The following is a 21886-nucleotide window of genomic DNA, read 5'->3' on the forward strand; positions in this document are numbered from 1 at the left end:
CATTTAAATTCTCACTCTGACACTAGGTGTAATGCCCCAGATAACTCACTTATCTTCTTAGAACCTCAGTTTTCTTGTCTCTAAAATGGGGGTGATGGACTTGCAGTGAGGATTGAATGAGATAACATATGAAAAATACCTGCATTGTATCTGGCCTGTGGCAGATATTCAATAAAGAGTAACCATCATCATTATTAATTTCACCATTATTATTATTATCATCTTAACATTGGGCCACACTCTAGAAATTAGAATAACTCATGTTCTTCTATGCATTTTCTCTCTGTAAGAAGTAAACCAGAATTGGGAAAGGCTGCTTGAGGGTTATTTCAGAAGAGCAATGGTTCTTCATGCTGAGGAAAATATTCTTGTTATGGCATGCAATGCCTGCTCTAGGTTCGACAGTGGGCTTGGAGAATCCCACATCGCAATCATAGAGCAGCAAAATTCAACTAAATTCTACCAAAATTTATTGAAATGAAAGGATCAGAAGACTTACTATCAGAGTCTAACCCAGCTTCAAACTCCTCAATATCTGGAACATTTGGGAAAAGTTATTTAACTTTTCTCAGCCTGTTTCCTCATCTGTGAAAGGAGATTAAGAGCACCTACTTTTTAGGCTTATTATAGGAATTAAATAAATATTGTGTATGCAAATGCATACAAAATGCAAACCATTAAACAAGTATACTTGTGCAACATGCAATAAGACAATCCAAGTTTCAACCACACTATCCCACTGTCCCTATAAGTCCACCTGTACGTGTCATACCTGTGTGTTGATTTAGAGTTTCTAAAATGTGGTCATTGTAGCTGTACAATCTCTAATTATCTCAGGACCTCAGCCATCCTTCAATATTACCAGTGAGCCCAAATACCTCCACCACCACCCAGCCCCATTGCACAGGCCCGTATGAGATTTTGGTAATTTAACAAAGCCACTAGTTACACAAAGAGTGAAAGAGATACACTGAAAATAGGATGATTATGAGTAAAAGGAAATGGAAGTGGGTCCTGCAAAGGTGGGAGGGTGATGGGAAAAGATCCTACACCCCTGTGAAGAATAGATCATATGACAGAACCAAGTAAAAGAAGTGAGTAAAACCAGCTTGCTGCCTAGGCTGAGGAAGACGAAAAAAGACAAGGCATTGGAGCTGTCCACAGGGAAGGAATGAGTCAGAGAAAGGTAAGCAAGAGGGAAAACAATGTAAGTTGTACGAGAGGCTTTCTTCTTTCCTATCTTGGGTGCAGCTAACTCAGACATCTCTACTCTTAAAGGCTAGGGAAATCATGTAGACATGACCACATTAAAAATAGCACATTCAAGACTTTCCAGTAAAGATTTGAAATCTCCTTGGCATGTCAGGGTGACCCTGCTACTGGAGCTCTCAAATAAATGAGAGGAAATGGATAATAACCTGGGTTTGGGGGCTCGTTCTCTTCTAGATCTCATGGCTGTCATTTTGCAGATGCTGTTTAGAGTAGCTATTTCTCATTCAATTGATGTTGAGGACATTGACATTTCCATTATAATAATTTAAGAAAAGAGGAACAAACGGTGATTGATGAGAGGGGATTAGCAGAGGGAACAAAGGCGTCTCCTCTCCAACCTTCCCTCACCTGCCCAACCAGCACCCTCACAGAAAGCCTCAACCACCCCATCATGCTGCCTTGGAAAGACCACATGGACAGCTGCCTTTTTGGCCAACCAGTGTGAAATGAAACAACAAGAAAAGAAATGAAGCACAAGAGACAAGCATTTGCAACACTTAGTCTCAGACTTTTGTAGGGTAGTATTTTGATTCATGGAAACTTGAATACAAAATTTTACAAACTTCAGTGGAAAAAGTATTTTCACCCCACCCCTCCATATGTAGTCTGGTACCAGTCCATAAAAGGGTTGTTAAACTCTGCATGGACCACTTCATAAAAATAGGCTCTTTTATCTGCTGCCAGAGAGCAACAAAAGAGCTCTTGCGTGTCTGTGGAGATTCTAGGATGATGTTAGGATGGATAATAGAGAGACAAATACTTGCTAAAATACTGTCTGTTACTCCCAGAATCACTATAGCAATACCCAAGCCAAGCAGCTGAGAAAAGCCTTAACACACTATGCAATTCAAATGCAACCCATCACTGCTGCTGTAATTACAGGCGCCTGCCTTCCTCCTCTCAGATCTGTGGATAAAAGCCTAGGGCTGAATTTGTATCTCAGCTGCACAGAAGCCGAAGCTAGTAGTCAATAAACACAGAGGACTCTGCATTTGACAGACAGGCTCTTGTAGGATAGACAGCTAACCTATTGTTCAACAGTTCGTCCACACTCAGATTATCAGGATGACAGAAACGGAAGGGACGTTTTTGGATGCTCCCTAAATGCAAGGACTTTATCTCATTTAAGCCCCACAACAACCATAGAAGTGAGGTGTTATTATCCTTATTTTTTAAATAAGAAAAATGAGGCTCAAAGGTTGAGTCATTTGCCTCAGGTCGCACAGCTTTGTAAGGTGTGGAATTGGCCCTGGAATCCAGATCTTTCTGACCACGTTGTCCATGTCTTTTCCAGCTCAGTCTGGAATTGGGCTCCTGGCAATAGTAGGTTATTAGCAATGGGCTGTGGTGCTCATAACTTGTAAACTCTCAAAGGCTGACGCATGGCAATTTTCAAATGAGAATTCTGCACCTCCATCCTTTTAGGGGGAGGTAGAGTGATCAAGATTTAAGATTCCACCATGGCTATATCCGTGTGCAGGCGGATCAGAAAATATTGAATGTAAGGGCAACCTAAAAGATTAAAAAGAGCACATCAGGGTTACTAGGGAAGGAATACTTAGGAAGGCACAGAGAGGCAAGACTTCGAATCTCTAGAATCTCTGTCTTCTTAAAATGGGACTGCAAAAATTTGTGCTGAGGTTACACAGACTGTATTAGAGGATGGGGGAGAGTGCCCACCAGCCACGTGGAAATTTACCTTCGTACACAGATAAGTTATTCTCAGATTTTTGCTGTACTAACATTGAACCCACTTCCTTCTCTCTGAGCAGGCCAGTTGGGATCTCCTTCCAGTGATGTAGGCTCCTCTCAAATATAGATCCCAGGAGAATCACCTCCAATTTCCCACTCTGTAGATCACAGCATTAGTCTATCTCAAAGGCTCCAGCCACACGTTTTTATACCATTTTACTAGGAATTTATGAAGCCTTAACATATCCAGTTTTTAAAAATATGATCTTAAATACATAGAAAAAAATAAATCTACTATTGAAAAATATGCCCTTTAAAGAAAAAATTGGGTAAACCTAGCAACAAACCCTGAGGAATTACCCATTTCAAAATGTTGTTATGTGGAAGTGGCTTTGAAGTTCAATTTAATTTCCTGGAAGCCCCAAACAACTCTATTTCCCTACAGAAAATAACTAAGCATCAGGGATGATAATGTGATTAGCAAGTAAAACACCTGGAATTTGCTTAGCAAATCAGAAAGCAAAGAGAGGACTGCTGTGAAACTGCAGCAGTTCCTCCCCTGCCCAACCTCATCACCAGCGCTGAAGAGCCATCCTCATCTTCAGAAGTAGGCAGGGGGGTCAGGCCTGCCATTGTAGAGAAATACCCCACTATTTGTCACCTGCCTAAAGACCTATTGGGTCCTGGTTGATCGTCTGGCCCCTCACGTTCCTGAAGGGCACCCCACTGGCCTGAAAAAAAACCACATAGGACTTCTGGGGTGTGGAGGGTGTCCAATCATCCTTCTGAGAATAACATAATATGTAGACGCATCTGATCTAAATGAGCCTGAACCAATTACAGAAATCAATACTTTGTGTTGCAAAACTAATTAAATGATTGACCAATTGATTGATTATATTAACATTTAGGTTCTTATATGCCAGGCCCTTCACTAAGCACTATATGTTATCTCTTTTAATCCCAAGAATAACTTTATAAGGTGAATAATATTATCATCCCCATTTTATAAGTAAGGAAACTAAAACTTAGGAAGATTCAGCAGCATGTTCCAATCATATAGCTCAAAAGCAGCAGAGCCAGGTTCAAATTCAGATATGTGTGAATCCAAAACCCAAGCTCATGACCTTATAATAGAAGAACTGGTTGATCATTAACAAACATCTATATAGTGGAAAGTTAAGACACTTAAAAAACCGTTACACAGGGCTTCCCTGGTGGCGCAGTGGTTGAGAATCTGCCTGCCAATGCAGGGGACACGGGTTCGAGCCCTGGTCTGGGAAGATCCCACATGCCGTGGAGCAACTAGGCCCGTGAGCCACAATTGCTGAGCCTGCGCGTCAGGAGCCTGTGCTCCGCAACACGAGAGGCCGTGATAGTGAGAGGCCCGCGCACCGCGATGAAGAGTGGCCCCCACTTGCCGCAACTAGAGAAAGCCCTTGCACAGAAACGAAGACCCAACACAGCCATAAATTAATTAATTAATTAATTTAAAAAAAAAGAAAACCGTTACACAAAAATACTTGAAAACAGAAAAATGTTCACAATAAAGTGTTAAGTGAAAATAAATTAACAAAACATGTATAGTACGAGTCAAGGATAAATCTCAAAATGACATTTATGGTGAAATAATGGGTGATTTTTAAATAATTTTTTATATATTTTCCATTTTCTACAATAACCGCATTACTTTTTTTTTAATTTATTTGTTTATTTTTGGCTGCGTTTGGTCTTCCTTGCTGCACGCTGGCTTTCTGTAGTTGCGGCGAGCGGGGGCAACTCTTCGTTGTGGTGCACGTGCTTCTCATTGCGGTGGCTTCTCTTGTTGCCGAGCACGGGCTCTAGGCGTGTGGGCTTCAGTAGTTGTGGCTCACGGGCTCTAGAGCACAGGCTTAGTAGTTGTGGCGCATGGGCTTAGTTGCTCTGCGGCATGCGGGATCTTCCCGGACCAGGGATCAAACGCGTGTCCCCTGAACTGTCAGGCAGATTCTTAACCACTGCGCCACCAGGGAAGTCCCTACTATATTACTTTTATAATCAATCAAAATATTTTGTTTTAATTTTAAAAGGCTAGCAAATACAAACAAAATGATAACAGTGGTTTTAGTTGAATGGCACAATTATAAGAGGTTTTATTTTCACTTTTATACTTTTCCATATTTTCCCAAATGTATCAGTACTACAATGCATTACTTCATAACCACACACACACATAAAGTTAAAAACTCTAAAGAGCTGAGCTCCTTTCTAAAATGTTTAATTGGATGCCTGTGGCAGAGACTACCAGTGGTCCTTCAATATTCATTCTCTATGTCTTCTACAGAAATAGACCCTGAGATTTTCAACTGGGCACATTTCCTGTAATAGGGCTTCAATTCCCAGCCTCCTGTTTGCCCAGGCGTAGCCATGTGCCTAAGTTCCTGTCAATAGGATATGAAGTAAAACAGTGTGTGCAACATCCAGGAGGTGTCCATCCTGCTGTTGGGAAGGTGCATGAGATCCCTAGAGCTCCACTTTAGACCATGAGAAAGTCCACACCAGATGCCAGATATAGACGCCAGAAGAGAGAGCTGGAAGTGGCATGGACCCCAGAAGGCTACAGATCCACCACACCATCCCTGACTTGTATGTGAGACAGAAGTACACATCTTTCTGGTTTTGTTTTGTTTTTCTGGAAGGTGGGGTGATGTTTTTGTGATATGCTACTGAATCTACATCCTAACTAATACGGTACTTAAATACTTAAAATAATTTAGACTAGTTCTCTCTCTCTTTCTCTCACGCTCTCTCTCTCTCTCTATATATATATATATACACACATACACACATACACATTTATGTACACACACGTGTGTGCAAGTGTTCATGAATATTTGTATATAAATATATGTGTGTGTGTATGTGAAATATATTAATGGCATCACTACGATTTGAGACAACAGGCCCAGCCCAGCTGAAGACTTCTGGAGTTAGAGCCGTGGAGAGAAGGAACACAGACAGCACAGCCATTCTAATAACTAATCTAATAACAAGAATGGAATGTCGGGACTTCCCTGGTGGTCCAGTGGCTGGGAATCTGCCTTCCAATGCAGGGGACACTGGTTCCATCCCTGGTCGGGGAACTAAGATCCCACATGCCGCAGGGCAACTAAGCTCCCACGCCACAACTAGAGAGAAGCACACACGCCACAACGAAAGATCCCGCATGCCACAACTAAGACCCGATGCAAACAAAAATAAATAAATAAAATTAAAAAAAAAAAAAAAAAAAGAATGGAATGTCTGAGTAAAGGCCTCAGTAGATCACAAGTCTCAGAGAAAGATGCAAACAGCAGGCTTTAGAAACCTTTCCATGCAGATGCGGCTAGATGCCTCTCTTCATGTTAGAATAATTATTTACATGTTACTACTGTGTGCACTTGTCACACTGTTTTGCAATTTTCTTTTCTGTGGTTACCTATACCTGTAGATTATGAGATCCTGGATGCAGAGACCAGTTCTTTTTACTTTCAACTTCTTTAGTGTCCTAGAGCCCAATACCGTGTCTGGCATAAGGTAAGCAGTTAAACATTTGTTAAATGAATGAACAAATAACACACTGGATTATTGGTTGCTTGTACAAACAGACCTAAATACTAAGGTATATATTACAAAGAAGCAACATATTACAAGGTATATATTAAAGTACAAACTCTAGATATTAGAGAAAAATCATCTCCAAGTATATATACATTTTGATAAGTTATATCAAACTAAAAGTGAATTTCAATATGGTGGATTCTTCAATTCTATCAAGGTATTGAAATAAAATATTGAAACAGAGCCTATAGTATAGAACTGAAAAATATACATCTTACTGCCTATCAGAAAAAAAAACAGTATCATTAGGAACCTCTATACAATGTATTTTATAATAACCATATTTTGGGGAAATTTTCATATTTACTGAAATTTTAGTTATGTCTTGCTTTACAATTATTGTATTATGCCAATAATCAAAGAACTGGATCAGATACCAATGCTGAATAAATATTTGTTGAATTAAATGGAAATTTAAATCAAAAATGGAAGCAAAATTGAAAGAGTTGATAGGAGGCTTTTGGCATCCTCCCTACAACCACAGTATAAAGCATTACTTTATTTTCTGGTAAACAAATTTAGTTTTATCTCCCTTTCTTGAAGAATAGCACCAAAAGAGAGAGGGAGAGAGATTACTTATACTAAATACGGTTTTTGCTTATTAATACGTAGTGATCTTTTTATATTCGTTTAGTTCCCTTATAACATACGCAGCACAGGAGAACAATAAACAAATTTGAGCATTAAAATTCTCTCCACAGTCCACTTAGAAAATATGCTACTTTGAAATCTTAGCTAAGAGTCTATCCTTGTTTATATTAAAAATGCTGATGTAGTCTGGCCACCTGCTAGGCAATAAAAGATGTATAAAATTCAAAGAACTTTGAGCAATTCACTTCCATTACCACTGCCTTGTGGCTGTCAAGTTTAGTAAAGTCAGAGACTCCGACCTAAAGCCAATAAATGAGTATCCTTGAATAAATGTAAATGTGTTAATAACATTATCTACTGTGTACATTTTTTCATATCCTATGCATATATTTAAATTTATCCTAAACAAATGGGAAGGTTAAAGGCATAATAATTCTAACTTATCACTGGATGAATATACAGGATTAAAACCTACTGTGAGTCTATCTCTGTTTTATAAATAATTTCATTTATATCATTTTTTTTAGATTCCACATGTAAGTAATATCATATGATATTTATTTACAAAACAGAAATAGACACACAGACATAGAAAACAAACTTATGGTTACCAAAGAGGAATCAGGGGAGGAATAAATTAGAAGTTTAGGTTTAACAAATACACACTAATATATATAAAATAGATAAACAACAAGGACCTACTGTATAGCACAGGGAACAGTATTCAATATCTTATAATAACCTATAATAGAAAATAATCTGAAAAAGAATAGATACATATACAAACGTATAACTGAATCACTTTGCTGTACACCTGAAACTAACACAACACTGTAAATCAATTATACTTAAATAAAATTCAGATAACAATTTAAAAAAAAGCTTACTGTGAAATTCATGCCATAAAAAAGGATTTTTCATAATATGTCTTCCAGAGAACTGCACACCACCAGATACAATTTTTTGAAAGTACATATTTCCATGCTCTCAATCATTAAATCCCCTTTGAACTATTTTCATTAAAATAACTAACAATATTTAAACACATATTAGTAAACATAGTTGAGTCCCAATAAGAAAAATTCTGAGGAATAGTAAAGTTAACTCAATGAGCTTCTTCAATATTTATCTTAAAATTATCATTAGCATGTAATTATGATGATTTCAATACTTTAGAATCTCTAGGACTTCCCTGGTGGCGCAGTGGTTAAGAATCCACCTACTAAAGCAGGGGACATGGGTTCGAGCCCTGGTCCGGGAAGATCCCACATGCCGCGGAGCAAGGAAGCCCGTGCGCCACAACTACTGAGCCTGCACTCTAGAGCCTGCGAGCCACAACTACTGAAGCCTGTGTGCCTAGAGCCCGTGCTCAACAAGAGAAGCCACCGCAATGAGACGCCCGTGCACCACAATGAAGATTGGCCCCTGCTCGCCGCAACTAGAGAAAGCCCATGTGCAGCAACAAAGACCCAATGCAGCCAAAAATAAAATAAATAAAATTTAAAAAAAAAAAAAAGGAATCTCTAACCAATCTATAATTGTGCCACTGTTAATGGAACCATCAATAAGGTGTCTCCTATACATAATTTTGTATAAAGTCTCCCAGATGGCCAGTTAAATTATAGGAATATACTTAATTAACTGATGTTTTACCTAATTGGCAATAAATATGGAAAACTCTTAGTTACCAATAATTTGGACAGATAAAGATATTATCAGTTTTAGTACTAAAGCAGCATATATAATTATTGACAATGTCCACCTGAAACAAATATACGAGCATTCTGGTTTCATTCCAAAAGTAGTGTCCAGATTTCAACCCTTGGCACCATGACCTAACAATGACCCAGATAGTATAGTCACAGCAATGGGCTGGGCGAGGGGTGGACACGGTTTAGTCCAAGGGGTTTCTAATGAACACCTAGGCTGGACTCTATTTTCAGCCCAGATTCTGGGCCATTCACACGTATTCAAGGCAACTGAGTTGGGGTCTTCTTAACTAGAGCAGATGTCTGCTGGATTTTTTTTTTTTTTTTTTGATAGATTTTGGGAAAACAACATTTTAAGATGATCTGTTAGGGGCGACTCTAGTAGGAGGTTGAGAGGGAAAGGTCCCACAACTATTCATCATCTTTGACATTATTTGTAAAACAACACCTGCTTAAGATTCCCTTGGGCGGTGGGGTCGGTTATATGAGTGTAAATATTCTAAATGCTTAGGTTGTAAAGGATCAGTAAGCACATCAGTGGTATGCTGAGAGCCCAACACTGTGTGTGTTCTGAGAGGGATGATAAAATATCCAAGCCACAACCCTTATCTACAAAATTTACTCATTGTTTTACACAGCCTAGCCATGATTATCAATTGCCAGTCCAGAAAGCTGATGCACCCACGCAGAGGAATTATAATTTTAAGGTCAAAAACTCCTTAGGATTAACTAGCTCAGTGATTGATTTTCAACCTGCCTGGGAGTTTTGTTTTGTTTCTTTTAAGTGCATTTCTTAAGAGTTTTCTAAAAAAGTGAAGGCTCTACAACTATGCAGTTGTGGAACTACGCAGTTGTGAAAAATGAAACATTTTAAATCACAGAATCTCCAGGTTTGGGAATCAGGAATTTAAATTATTTAAAGCTCTTTCCATTCTGATGTGAAACAAGGTTTGGGAACCATTGATCTGATCAAACTTTCTTGCCAATGCTTGAATTTATTCTACAGAATCCCTATCGAAAATAGACGTTTTGGAGGAGACAAAACAATCTAGATTTTTAAAAGGATAGTTGATGTATGGAACAGTAAAAGGAAGAGAAATGCATCTTAGAGAACAAGCTGACGATGAGTCATTGAAACATCACCCCCAATCCCCAGGAAGGCTTCTTGAGGGATCAACCCAGAATCCTCAGGGAAAGATGACAGAATGGAATACTGCCCTGTCCTTCACCCACCGGAAGCAGGAACTCAACGGCAAGTTCACATACTCCAACATCAGTTCTGCTATGATGCAGAACTGCTTCCAGAAACCCCAAACCAGACTTAAGACAGGGGAGTATTTTTCAACCTGCATTTAGGCCATTCATCCTTTGGATTATCATAAAAATTTGAGACTGCCTCTCCTTCATCCAACTCCTGAAAGTTAGAAATCAGTGCTCCAAAATCTCATTATCCTCAACATCCAGGAAATTTTCCTAATAAACTTCATATTCCGAAGTTTTAAGAACTTTTTAAAATTTTTCCAAATATACAAATGTATTATAAGCTGAATACACTTTTCAAATGGTCTGCTGGATGCTCTAATGTGGCACCACTGGTGTGGGGTTGAGGGGGTTCTTCATCTCTCTCTACTCACCTCTATGCTGCTTCCCCAACACTGGGTTAGAGCTTATAAAAAAAGAGCCAAAAGTAATTCAGAGGGGCCTTAAGGAAGAATGGTGAGGTGAGTGCTGTATGAGTGACACCAGAGTCTGTCGAGCCTTAAAGAGTAAGTCCCGGAAAGACTGCCTAGGACAGCTCCTTGATGAAGATGCCAACATCACCAGAGAAAAGTCCCCCTTTTCTATCCCAAACAACTGTAGTAAATCTGAGTGTTTGTGAAACTTTCCCGAATCAATACAGTCACTTGTGTACCTACAAAACTTGAATAATAGCTAAAAGTTCATAACAGGCAGATGGATGAAGAATTAAGTATATATAAAATCAGGCACAGCTTTTCAGAAAATGTTTTTAAACATAAATTAGAAAGACTATGCTGTTGTGAAAAAATCTTAAACCACCAGACTTAGCATGATTTCTTTGCTTATTATTTTGGCTTTTAGTTGTGATATGTTTCTTACTTATATTGTGGATATTTGATAATGCCAATTAAATTCCTGATATACAGAGAAGAAAAGGAAACTATGGACTCGCTCTTCTGTCAAACTACCAACTCAGAAGAAAGTTTGTTCTATTAGTCAATAATCCTTTTCAACATGTTCATAATCGCTTCAGGTGCAATCCAAGGAAGTCTATTCAAGAACAGTTTAGAAAAGACAGACTATTGCAAATGTTTATGCACATTTTAAGAAGCTGAATGAAATATACACAAGTGATAACAAATTTGACCTTGCTCTACACATACACAGTAAATGAACAACTACACCTTCAATCCCCAAAGTCCTTTTCTACCAATAAGCCCAGAGTTCTATGCATTTTCCTATTAATTCCAACATTATCCTTGGAAATTAGATAACAAGTAATACCCATTATACAGAAATAGACATCAAGACCTAATGAGATTTAATTATTTTTCCTAATTTACAGTCACTAGATGACAAAGTCAAGAGTAAAATTCCTAGCTCATACAGGTCTGGGGTCCTGAGTTCACGCAGAATTAGAAAATATCACTACAATGAATTCATTCTACTAAAATTGTTTTTAATTTTAATTTAATGTTAAATTCTGATTTGAAATAATTTTATTATATATTATATAAAATGATACAATTATATATATATATACATCCATATATATGTGTATATATATATATATATATAGTTTCAGGTAATGGAACTCTCTTGGAATTAGACAAAAAACATTGAGAATGCCTTAGCGGGCAATATACTATATCCCTTAAGGAAGCTAAGGGTACTTTTAAATAGTCTTCCAATGCATTCTCCTTTAGATTAACTGAAAACTTTTCCTTGCTTAATCATTTGATCTGGCCATGTGTTAAAAAGATATTCTTTTATTTCATTTAAGAATTTCACTTAAGAAGTATCCGTGATTCCATATTACTTAGTGGTAAAAAGAAATGAGCCATGAAGTCATGGAGGAACACAGAGAAACCTTAAATACCTATTACTAAGCTAAAGAAGCCGACTTATAAAGACTATACACTGTATGATTCCACCTATATAACATTCTGGAAAAGGCAAAACTGTGGAGAGAGTGGAAGGATCTGTGGTTGTGGGGTGGCGGGGGGGGGCGGGGGCGGGGAGATAAGGAGGGGGAAGTAGAGCACAAAGGATTTTTAGGACAGTGAAACTCTGTATGATACTCTGTATGGTACATACATGCCATCATCCATTTGCAAAACCCATGGAATGTACACCCAGAGTGGATCCCAGTGTAAACTATGGACTTTGAGTGATACTGATGTGTCAATGTAGGTTTACCAATTGTAACAAATATACCACTTGATAGTCGGGGAGGCTGCTGTCTGTTTAGGTGCAGGGGTCTATGGGAAGTCTCTATACATTCTGCTCAAATTTTGCTGTGAATCTAAAACTTCTCTAAAAAAAAAAAAGTGTTTTTAAAAATCTGAAAAAAAGAAGTATCCGTGATTCCAGACCAAGAACTTCTTAAAGGTTTCAATGACCAAGGAAGGGTGGGTCCTTTGCTTCCATTTCAATAACACAGAGAAAAGAGATCCACTTATTCTTCATAAAATGTAAGCAGCAGACTGAGAAACCACTTGACTGCTTGTTGCAGCCCAAGTCAAGCCCATCCTTTCACTTTCAATTGCTTTCTAGGGGGTGACAAACAGGAGAAGAAACCCTACAACCTAAATATTAAAGCTCTGAAAAAGCAAGGCCTTAACTATCCTCTGATAGGGCCGGTCCATTCCGTATCCCAAAGCTCACCTTCTTAACTTCTGCCTAAATTCCTTTTCTGGTTCTGAGTCTTCTGCCAATGATATATTTCCCTGTCTTCTTCCCTATCACACATTTTATTTTATTTTTTTACAGGTCCTAGCTGGAGTCTAATCTCGCCTATAAAAATGCAAACCCACAATAATCTCCTTTAAACAACATTGTATATATTTTCTGCACCACTCAATTTGTACTTTAATATGTATACGTCTTTTCTCTTCAATTGGATTACAAACTCCTTGAGGTCAGAATCTGGGTCTTAGAACTGTATTTGCCTGGCACACAATATGTATTCAATTACTATTTGCTGAATAAATGGATGTGGTCAAAGTTTTGGACACAGGGAGAAGAATACGCTGGCAGGCATGGGAGAGGGAGATGGAAGGAGCTACAGACAAAGGAAACAAAGAAAAGGGATAACCTATGGAATAATGTTCTATGAAAGAAAAGGTGGAAGAAACAAAGGAGGCAAATGTCTAGGGGAAGCTACCAGAACCAGTGACTCTTCCTAAAATTGATGCAAAGCACAGAGAATCAGAGGCTACCCTGGAAAAATAGCATAATTCACTGAAAAACATCACTCGACCAGCAGTCAGGATATTCATGTTTTGGTCTAAATTCTGACACTAACTAGCTGTGACCAGAAAAAGAGATTTAACTGCTCTTGGCAACTCATATCTAAACCTAGGATACTAGACTTGATCTCTAAAGGCCCCTTTGGCTCACATATTACATGATTCGATAGTTTTCCTTCATCTTGAAAGAGTTTTCATTTCATTTCTTCTGGGCAAGGAGGGGCCTGAATGCACTAAAAGGTATAATAAACAATATGGAGGCTTTCGTTGGTAAAAAGATGAGCAGGATTAAAAAGACAACATAAAATAAACTAAATGCCTATGATGATACCGAAGCAGAACATTTCCTTGATATTTGCATTGCTTATTTGATCATTTTAGCTGAGCAATATTCCCATTGTGATAGGTCAAGGACTCAGAGTGAGGCAGAGCTGGAGATAGAAGTGGGAATTAGAGGCAACACCTTTCAAACACTTGCTTTCCTTCAATGATGGAAAAGTACCTTGTTGATTTAAAAGGGTGTGAAAAGCATTTAAAGAGCCTTTTGATTGGGAGGAGACGTGTCAATGTAAGAATATCATTGACATCTGATTTCAAATCATCACATATGCTCAAAGACTTGGACTAATACAAGCAAAAAGATCAATTTACAACGCATTGAAATGTCTGGCAGTAAAGCTAGAAAAGACTGTGTATCAAACAGCATTTGGCTTCCCTCTTTTTTCAGCCTCCCCTTCACATCAGTGCTAATCACTCAGCACTCCCTTAGTACCTGGAATTCTCTTTTGTATCTGAGCATCTCTATCACAGACAGAATCGATTGATCTAATAAACTTATCCTAACTTTACAGTCTAGGGACTATGTGCTCTCCCTTTCAGAATATACTTGTCTTAAAACAAGGCCCCGGAAGAGAGCAAATGCTAAACCAAAAAGAAAGACTGATAGAATTACATGTATCTGTGGGAAAAACATCTGAAAACCACAACGTCCCCAGACCCTTTCAGATCTTTACATATAGCTCTGCTGTCCAGTGACCTGTCTCTATTAAAAGAATGTTTAGTTTTTAATTAAGGAAATGAAGGATTCAAGTCAATCAATAGGAAAATGCTATATTGGAATGCTGTGGTAAGTGAAAAAGAGCCTCAAAGCCGAAATATAAAAATAAAATGGAAAATAAAAAATTCTGCAGAAAGATCTTAAGGGTCTTCTTTAACCTCCTATTCAGTTTTACCATATTAGTCTTATCTGATAAGCTAATTGTCACTTTGAAAATACAACAGTATAAAATGTTTGGCCCTAATGGTGTGAGGCAAGAGACAAATAAGCCTACTTGTTCAGGGATCAATGAGGAGTGGGGACATGGGGTGGGCAGGAGGGTGAAAACTGGTGACTTTGAGGCTACCTCCTAACCAGCTGAGTGCTTTCGATTTGGTCAACTTGGAATTTTTTTAAACAATTTTTTAAATTATGTACAATCAAAATTGGGGAGATTTTTATATAAAAACTTGGGTTTGGGTTTTTTTTAAGAATAATCAAAGGAACAGACAACTTTGAGAGGACAATTTCACAAGGCAAGAAGCAGTTGGAAGGAACAATCTCGTAAGAGACTGAAGCTTGACTTTCACCATGTGACAATGAGAACACTAAATGTGTTCTCAATGTGAAGCGAAGAATTGCCCTTTTTCCAGGGGCAGAAGGAACCTGAATGCACTAAAGTATGGTAACCTGAATGGATAAGTTTCATTAAGGAAAAACAAGGGCGGGATTAAAAAGACAACATAAAACCTAAGTCAGATACCTATGACTCTACTGAAACTGTAGAAGAACATTTTTTGAAATTATTTTTGCGGTTTCTCTAGTACAGATAAGCATTGCTTATATGAAAAAATTGCCAAAAACAAAACTTTTAAAGAAAAGTAAAATTTGTTCTTTTCAGTTATTGAAAAGAAACGATTCCTCATCAACATTTACCCTCAATACCGTGGATCCTCTCAAAAAATTTTACATGTCTATTGTTTTTGAAATAAGAAACATATGTAATCCCATTTATGAAGTGAGCTCTTAAAAATATTTCCTTTTTGAAACTTGGTCCTCAACCTAGGTTCACAGTATATGGTGAAGGTCTAAAGAAAGCTTATTTAACCTACATTAAATCTTGATAATGCATTAATGAGTCTTTTAAAGGGATAATTTTAATTCCCCAATCTTCAACCATAAAGACTATATAGTGCTAATCTGCCTTGCCCTTTCGATTAAACCTGTTAAGGGCGTTCTATTTAGTCAGCACCCGGAATGGGCCATTAAAATTCTTGTTCGGTAAGAGTTGTGTTCCGTGCTCTGTGTTTTAAATTCCATTAAATCCAAATGCTCTTTATCGCCGCATGACCACCGTGACTTCAATCAGCCAATTTAATTACCTTACAAAATTGTCAGCAGAAGCAGCAAAGAAAAACAGGAAGCCCTATGACGTTATCAGATTGAAATCTTCCTCTTCAGTGTTTAATCTAGACCAATCAATAATGATGATGTGCACCTACTTCCTTCTCTTTCAGGGGCTTTTGACCTTACCTTTCATGCTAAGATTTAGGGTTTAAGATTCATTTGAAGCACTTCGAGTACCTTGATAACTGGATTACAGATTGAAAGTCCACAGAAGATAAAGCTTCACCACCCAAATGCAAAACAATCAACAATTCCATTTCAATACTTTAGACCACCCTACAGAGGAAAATTTTAGGATCTCCTGCAAACCCCAGGTATTATGGATGCAGTAGATTAAAGCCTTAAGGCTATTACAGTTGAAAGACAGTGAACTACTTTCTACTCTGATGTGTAAAAATGGACATCAACAATTTCCAGGGAATCAATGGAATTGGAGCTACAATAACACAGTAAAATCCTAAGAACAGAAAGAGAAAATAAATCCCTCTCACTTGAATTTCTACCACAAAAGAGCAAGATATTTATCAGAAATTTTAATAATTAAAAGAAAATCAAAGATTATGTCATCATTATCATAGGCAACCCTTTATTTAATGGTGAATAGACTTGAAAAGGCTCTGATAACCAATGATACATCCTGTGTTTGGTCTATGTTATGTTCCTCCTTTGTGTGGGAGCAATTCACATTAACTTTCCAGTGCTGAGTAAATGTTGAAACAGTGTCATTTGAGAATTCAGGACTGAACACACTGCAGTGATCACTTGAATTAAGCTAAAAAGCAAAAGGTGTCTATCTGAAGAAATGTCTACTGACATATAAACCCTTGTTCACTTCTTAAAGACAACCTCACAAAGCCAGAAAACATGTTGAGTCCCATGTGTCTTGGTGGAGAAGAGGTGCTATTTCTAGAGGACGAAAAGATCATTTTAAAGTCATTTTCTGAAACGAGTGTGCCTCCGTTGATGGATCACATCAGAATTATTCTTTGAAGCTTTAAGAATAAGTGAGAACTTACGTGAAAAAACAGATCAGATTCTTTTTCTTTACGTTTCTTTTTTTTTTTTTTTTTTTTTTTTTTAGCGTGGCCGTTGTGTTGGTGATTCTTGGAAAGATTTCCCTCCCCTGCTTTCCAGAGCTCTGCTGAGCAGGTGTTCGGGCTTTATCTGTTTCAGACAGTAGCCGCTATTACTCCCGCATCCCCACCTCCCAAGAGCCAGTTTTCCAGCTTCCAGCTGTAACGCCACTCCCCCCCCCCTCCCGCCCACCTCACCTCCTAAAGGAAGAAAAATCTCTTCCAAAGATCTTGTAGAGAGTGGCGGCTTCTAAGCCCAGCCAATTCATTCACACTCCTCGATATTGTAGCACATCTGCTACTAATGATTCTATCTGGGAGCACATGGGATAGCCAACAAATAGGGGGATTTCCATAGGCACACTTTGCGTCCCCTCTCACTCTGTGGGTTTTATAATCTGGGCTGTCCCTGAGCTGGCTGCCTTCACCTTTGGCTTGTGCGCAGGGAGGTGGCTAAGCGCTGTGCCATGGAGCCAGCGCACAGTGCCAAGGAGGTCCGAGAGCGTCTGGGGGTAGACCTCGCCTGGGAAGCCTTTTTGAAAAGCCGTCCTACTGGAACGCCGAAGAGAAAAGCTAGGTCGAAACATCTGAAGGGAATGAGTGGCCTACCACGATCTCAGCTCCTCTGAAAGGACTGTCTTGGAGAAGCTGCCCACGAGTTTGGGAGAAAGTTTGGGTTCCTGTCTTCGCTCTTGGCATTCTAACTGCCATTCCAGATAAGGAATTTGGAAAACCCGACCTCGAAGATCGTAAACAAGTGGTGGCTTGGGAAGTGATTCCTTAAAGAAGATGCCAAAGCCGCCCAACCCCCAAACTCCGAGACGGACTGTTAGCCCGGCGTGGAGCCCCGCCCGGAGCTGGCTTCTACCCCTTCCCACGCCTTCCCAGGAGCAGAGGTCGAGCGAGAAGAGGAGGGTGGCTAAAGTAACAAAAGAAACGTTCAAGTACCTCGGAGCCACTGTGGTGCTGGGAGACCTTGGAACTGGGGCTCGCGCTTTCGCCCGTCCAGCCGCTAGCAGGGCCGGGCCGCAGCTGCGGGGAAACAAAGGTGCCTCATTTGCATTGCGCGGCGCCGCGGGCTGCCGGGCGGGAGCGCACGCGAGAGGCCCCGCGGGCGGCGTCGCAGGCTCCGCGCCTGAAAACGCCGGCCCCAGGACTTCTGACCTGACCTGGAGCGGGGAAACTGACCCTCTAAGTGTCCAAGATCCACCGTGTCCCCCGACAACGCGCCCGCTGGGTGGTCGCCCTGGAGAAGCCAAGCTGGGCCAAGCCAAGATCAAAGGCGGGGAAACTGCCACGACCCACCCACAGCGCGGCGCCGCCCGCCCGCGGGCGAGGAGCTGACCCTTGGCTGACCCTCAGGTCGCTCCCCCATCTCCCCAGGCTGCCTGCAAGCTTCGGGAAAGCTCCCTGGGGTCGGCGCTCGGGAAGACTTTCTCTAGGAGGTGTTTACAGAGCGGCGTCGGAGTAGCAGGCCCTAGTGGGCAGCCCCGAGGCCAGGCAGGGTGGGAAGGGGCGCCAGGACACAGGCGCTCGCGGATGCGACTGCAGGAAGTTTCCCTGGGGGCCAGAGAGGAGTCATTGTGCCAGAGCGTTGGACTTGCTTCGCTAGAGTGCATTTGTCCGCGCGTGTGTATGTGTGTGTGTGTGTGTGTGTGTGAGAGAGAGAGAGAGAGAGAGAGAGAGGAGAAAGGGAGAAAAAGATTGAGCACTCGGAAGATGGGCGGGGGTGGCGAGGGACTCGTTAAGTGTCAGCACCCTAGGCTGCTGCTCCCCGATCCACACTCGTCGGTAGGAGGACGCAGAGTCAAGTCACAGCCCTAGCGGGAGCGGGGGAAAGGCCAGCAGAGAGCCCGTGAAGGTGGTTTGCCACCACCTACGGGGAAGAGGGCTTGGGGATGGGGCGGCCGCCGCGCGGGGCCCCGCGGTTGCCATAGCGCCGCCGCAGAGGCGCCCGGCGGCTGGCAGAGGCCAGACACACCGGGGTCGGTGGGGAAGGGGCTGGATGCCACCTCCTCAGTAGAGGCGGCGGGTCTCGCCCGCACCCCAGGGGCAGCTGCTGCACCAACGATTCCAACCCCTTCCCGTCCAAGGCACTGGGCCAGGGAGGAGGCTCTGGTTCGCCTTTTCAGCTGAAGTTGAAAATAACCTTTCTCAAGAGTGGCTCATACGCGCGCAACCCATCTCCACCCCACTCAAAACATGTTCTTCCCAGAAGAAAATAAAACTCCTGCCATTGCATCAAAACATCCCCAAAAGGTAAATGTTCCAAAGATGATCATGTATACAGTCCTTCACCACAGCTCAGGTCAGAAATCAGAGAAAATGAATCTCCACGTGGAAGATGTTTGAAGTTAATGGAGAAAATAACAAGTTATCTAGAAACTGGGCTGCTGGTTTAAGGTAGCAAGGCACAGGTGGGAAGGTGTCTGCCTACTCCCCTATTTCTTACAGACATTCTTAGTAAGCACTGGTCTAGGAAAATGTATTTTTGTGTGTGTGTCAGCTCTTTTGGAAAGCTGCTACACACTCTGCTACAGTCGCCAAGATTTTTAATATGAAGATATGAAATGATCAGCGAATGTAACAATCTAATGATTCAGCACATATTATGCTGCAAGACCAGAGCAGCAATAATTAAATCTTTAGAGTATTGGTGGCAGTCTTCCGGCTCCCAGACTTCTTTTTTTTCCCCACCCAGTCCTCAAACACATTAAGACACACTCATTCACAAACACACTTCAGAAGACACCTCAGTATTCCAAATAAGTAGGTTGTACTACTCAAAATATTGGGCAAAACTACCAAACTGTAGCACTTACCATGCTTGAGGCAGAACAGCTGAACACACACACACATTTCCAGCGATACAGGGACCTGTTTAATTTCATCCAAAGAAACAAGCATTCCTGTGCACGCTTGTTGCTAAGAGCAACGTGCTTAAGTACCATCTAAAGGCATGAAGAAAGCAAGAAAACTACTACAGCAGGAATCCAGTTATAACTCATTGTCTTTTCTTGTCATTACCAGTCTTCTGGACTCCAGGTGTGTCTCTGTGTTGGTGGGGGAGGGAAGGTAGGGTTCCCTTTTTCAGTATGTGAAAGCATTCCTACCCTGGTTCCACAAAGCCTGAGATAGACGATGAATTTTATCATTATAGAAAAAGCATATGGGAAAAAGGCAAGAGAGAAGATACTGCTGACATAATAGGAAGTGCAGGCAATCACTCTTCGATTTAAATTTGACTGAGTGACTTAATGTATCTGCTTTTATCTCAAAGACATATACTCAGGATTATACGGTTTCCTGCACTCTTTGGTCTAAATCCACTCGAACTGTCAAAGGAGGCGCCCACAGTGGGAGCGTTTACCCTGCTGGCTTTCTCCTCTCTGGCTCTTATCTACTTAAGGGAACTTTCCCTGACTAGTTCTCCTACTGAAACTCCATTGGCCATCGAAAGCGGCTGAGCGTTGCCCACGCTTCATTTCCTCCAAGCAAATCTGACCAGCGTTTCCACCGGAGTCTCACGTTTAGCTTTTCCTTCGAGCCCCAAGGAAACCTGATTCCTTAGGAAAGCAATGGGTTCCCCTCATATAGAACTGCCACCTCGGCTTTTTTTTTTATCATGCTACAAGTGAAATAAAGATGCAGACTCAGACTACCATACACAGACTCCCTCCGCCCCAGTCACCACTGGTCATCATGTATTATTAGTCCAGGACGCGCAGTGAGAAACCTGTGAGAGGAGGGCTCACAAGTTTAAAACAAACAAAAACTCTCCCTCACGACGCTATTTCTCTCCAACAGCAGCCTCCCCTTGTTAAGCAGACCCTTCAACCTTACAACAATATCTTTAAAAGCTCCGCGTACCCATAAAGGGACCAGGGATTGAAAAACCGGTAGAATGAACCGAAAAGGCTCTCTGATGACAAATCAAAACGGTTAGCGCCTTTCACTTGCGGACCTGCCCAGGTCCCAGGCGGAAGCGGACAGACGCCAACTTGCCGAAGAGTTACCAGATATTAACTCATCAGCGGGGCCATCTGAGAGGCGTGTAGCCCCAGCGCGCACGTTCTTGGGGAAGGAGCAGCGGGCCGAGCCCGGGAGGCTCCCGGGGCGACAGGAGGGAGCGGCGGCGGTGGCCGTACCCCCAGCGTCATTACCGTCTCTGAGACTGGCTACCATGGGGACGTAACGCAGCCGCCACGACCACACACTGACACTCACTTCATCCTCCCGCGGCTGATTTTTTTTTTTTTTTTCCAGTAAAGGGGTGGGGTGGGGAGAAAAGAAATGAAAAGCACAGTGGGTCCTTTCAAACCCTGGGAAGCGACGGAGCAGTGAACAGGTCCCAATGCACCGAGCCCACCCGCCTAGAGGAGCGAACACGCCTGTTTACATCCGGCTGCCTCTGAGCCGGATACCAGGCGATGGAGAGGGATGGGGAGGGAATCTTACCAAATCTTAATACATGCGTGGTTCCTTGAGAATATCCAATCCACAGTAAGCAGAGCAGGAGTTTAATGGTGCGCCTGAAGACTGGATTACTTAGAATCGGGGAAATAATCTTCATGGTGTTTCTGTGTCCACACGCGCGGCACCCACTTCCCCGATCTAGCGTTAGGCTCCCGGTTCGGGTAGGAATGAGGATGCGTCGAGTGGTGGCCGCAGACACGATCACGGCATGGTCACAGAGAGAGGAAGGAGTCTCCGCTTCCCAAACCCATTAGCAATCGCTGCATGTTCTTCCCTCACTGCGCCAAGGAGCAACCTTCCACTGCAAGGGATGGTGGGACATCCATGTTAGTCGGGAAGCATCCGGGAGAAATCCAGCACGCACACCCACAATGTCCGGCCGCGCGAGCCTGGGGAAGCAAAGGAGGAGGAAAATCAATAGGAAGCCCAGCCTTGGAAACCGCCGAGGCGTCGGTAGCGAGCCACAGTCCCAGCACAAAAGGCGCTTTGCTCTCAAAGGTT

General features: G+C 41.5%; 1 protein-coding gene across 5 annotated transcripts in view; it reads right to left on the minus strand.

Moving 5' to 3' along the window:
- GRIK2 (glutamate ionotropic receptor kainate type subunit 2) overlaps window positions 1-21534 on the minus strand; it is a 629459-nt gene extending 607925 nt beyond the window's left edge. For all 5 annotated transcript variants that reach the window (XM_068550777.1, XM_068550778.1, XM_068550781.1 and 2 more), the window contains exon 1: window positions 21368-21534. In XM_068550777.1, coding sequence (XP_068406878.1) covers window positions 21368-21482 — 115 coding nt within the window. In that variant the 5' untranslated portion in view covers window positions 21483-21534. The remainder of the gene's footprint in view (window positions 1-21367) is intronic.
- Between the last annotated feature and the right edge of the window lie 352 nt (window positions 21535-21886).

Source organism: Eschrichtius robustus, chromosome 9 (genome assembly GCF_028021215.1).
Source record: "Eschrichtius robustus isolate mEscRob2 chromosome 9, mEscRob2.pri, whole genome shotgun sequence".
In the NCBI taxonomy this organism is placed as follows: domain Eukaryota; kingdom Metazoa; phylum Chordata; class Mammalia; order Artiodactyla; family Eschrichtiidae; genus Eschrichtius; species Eschrichtius robustus.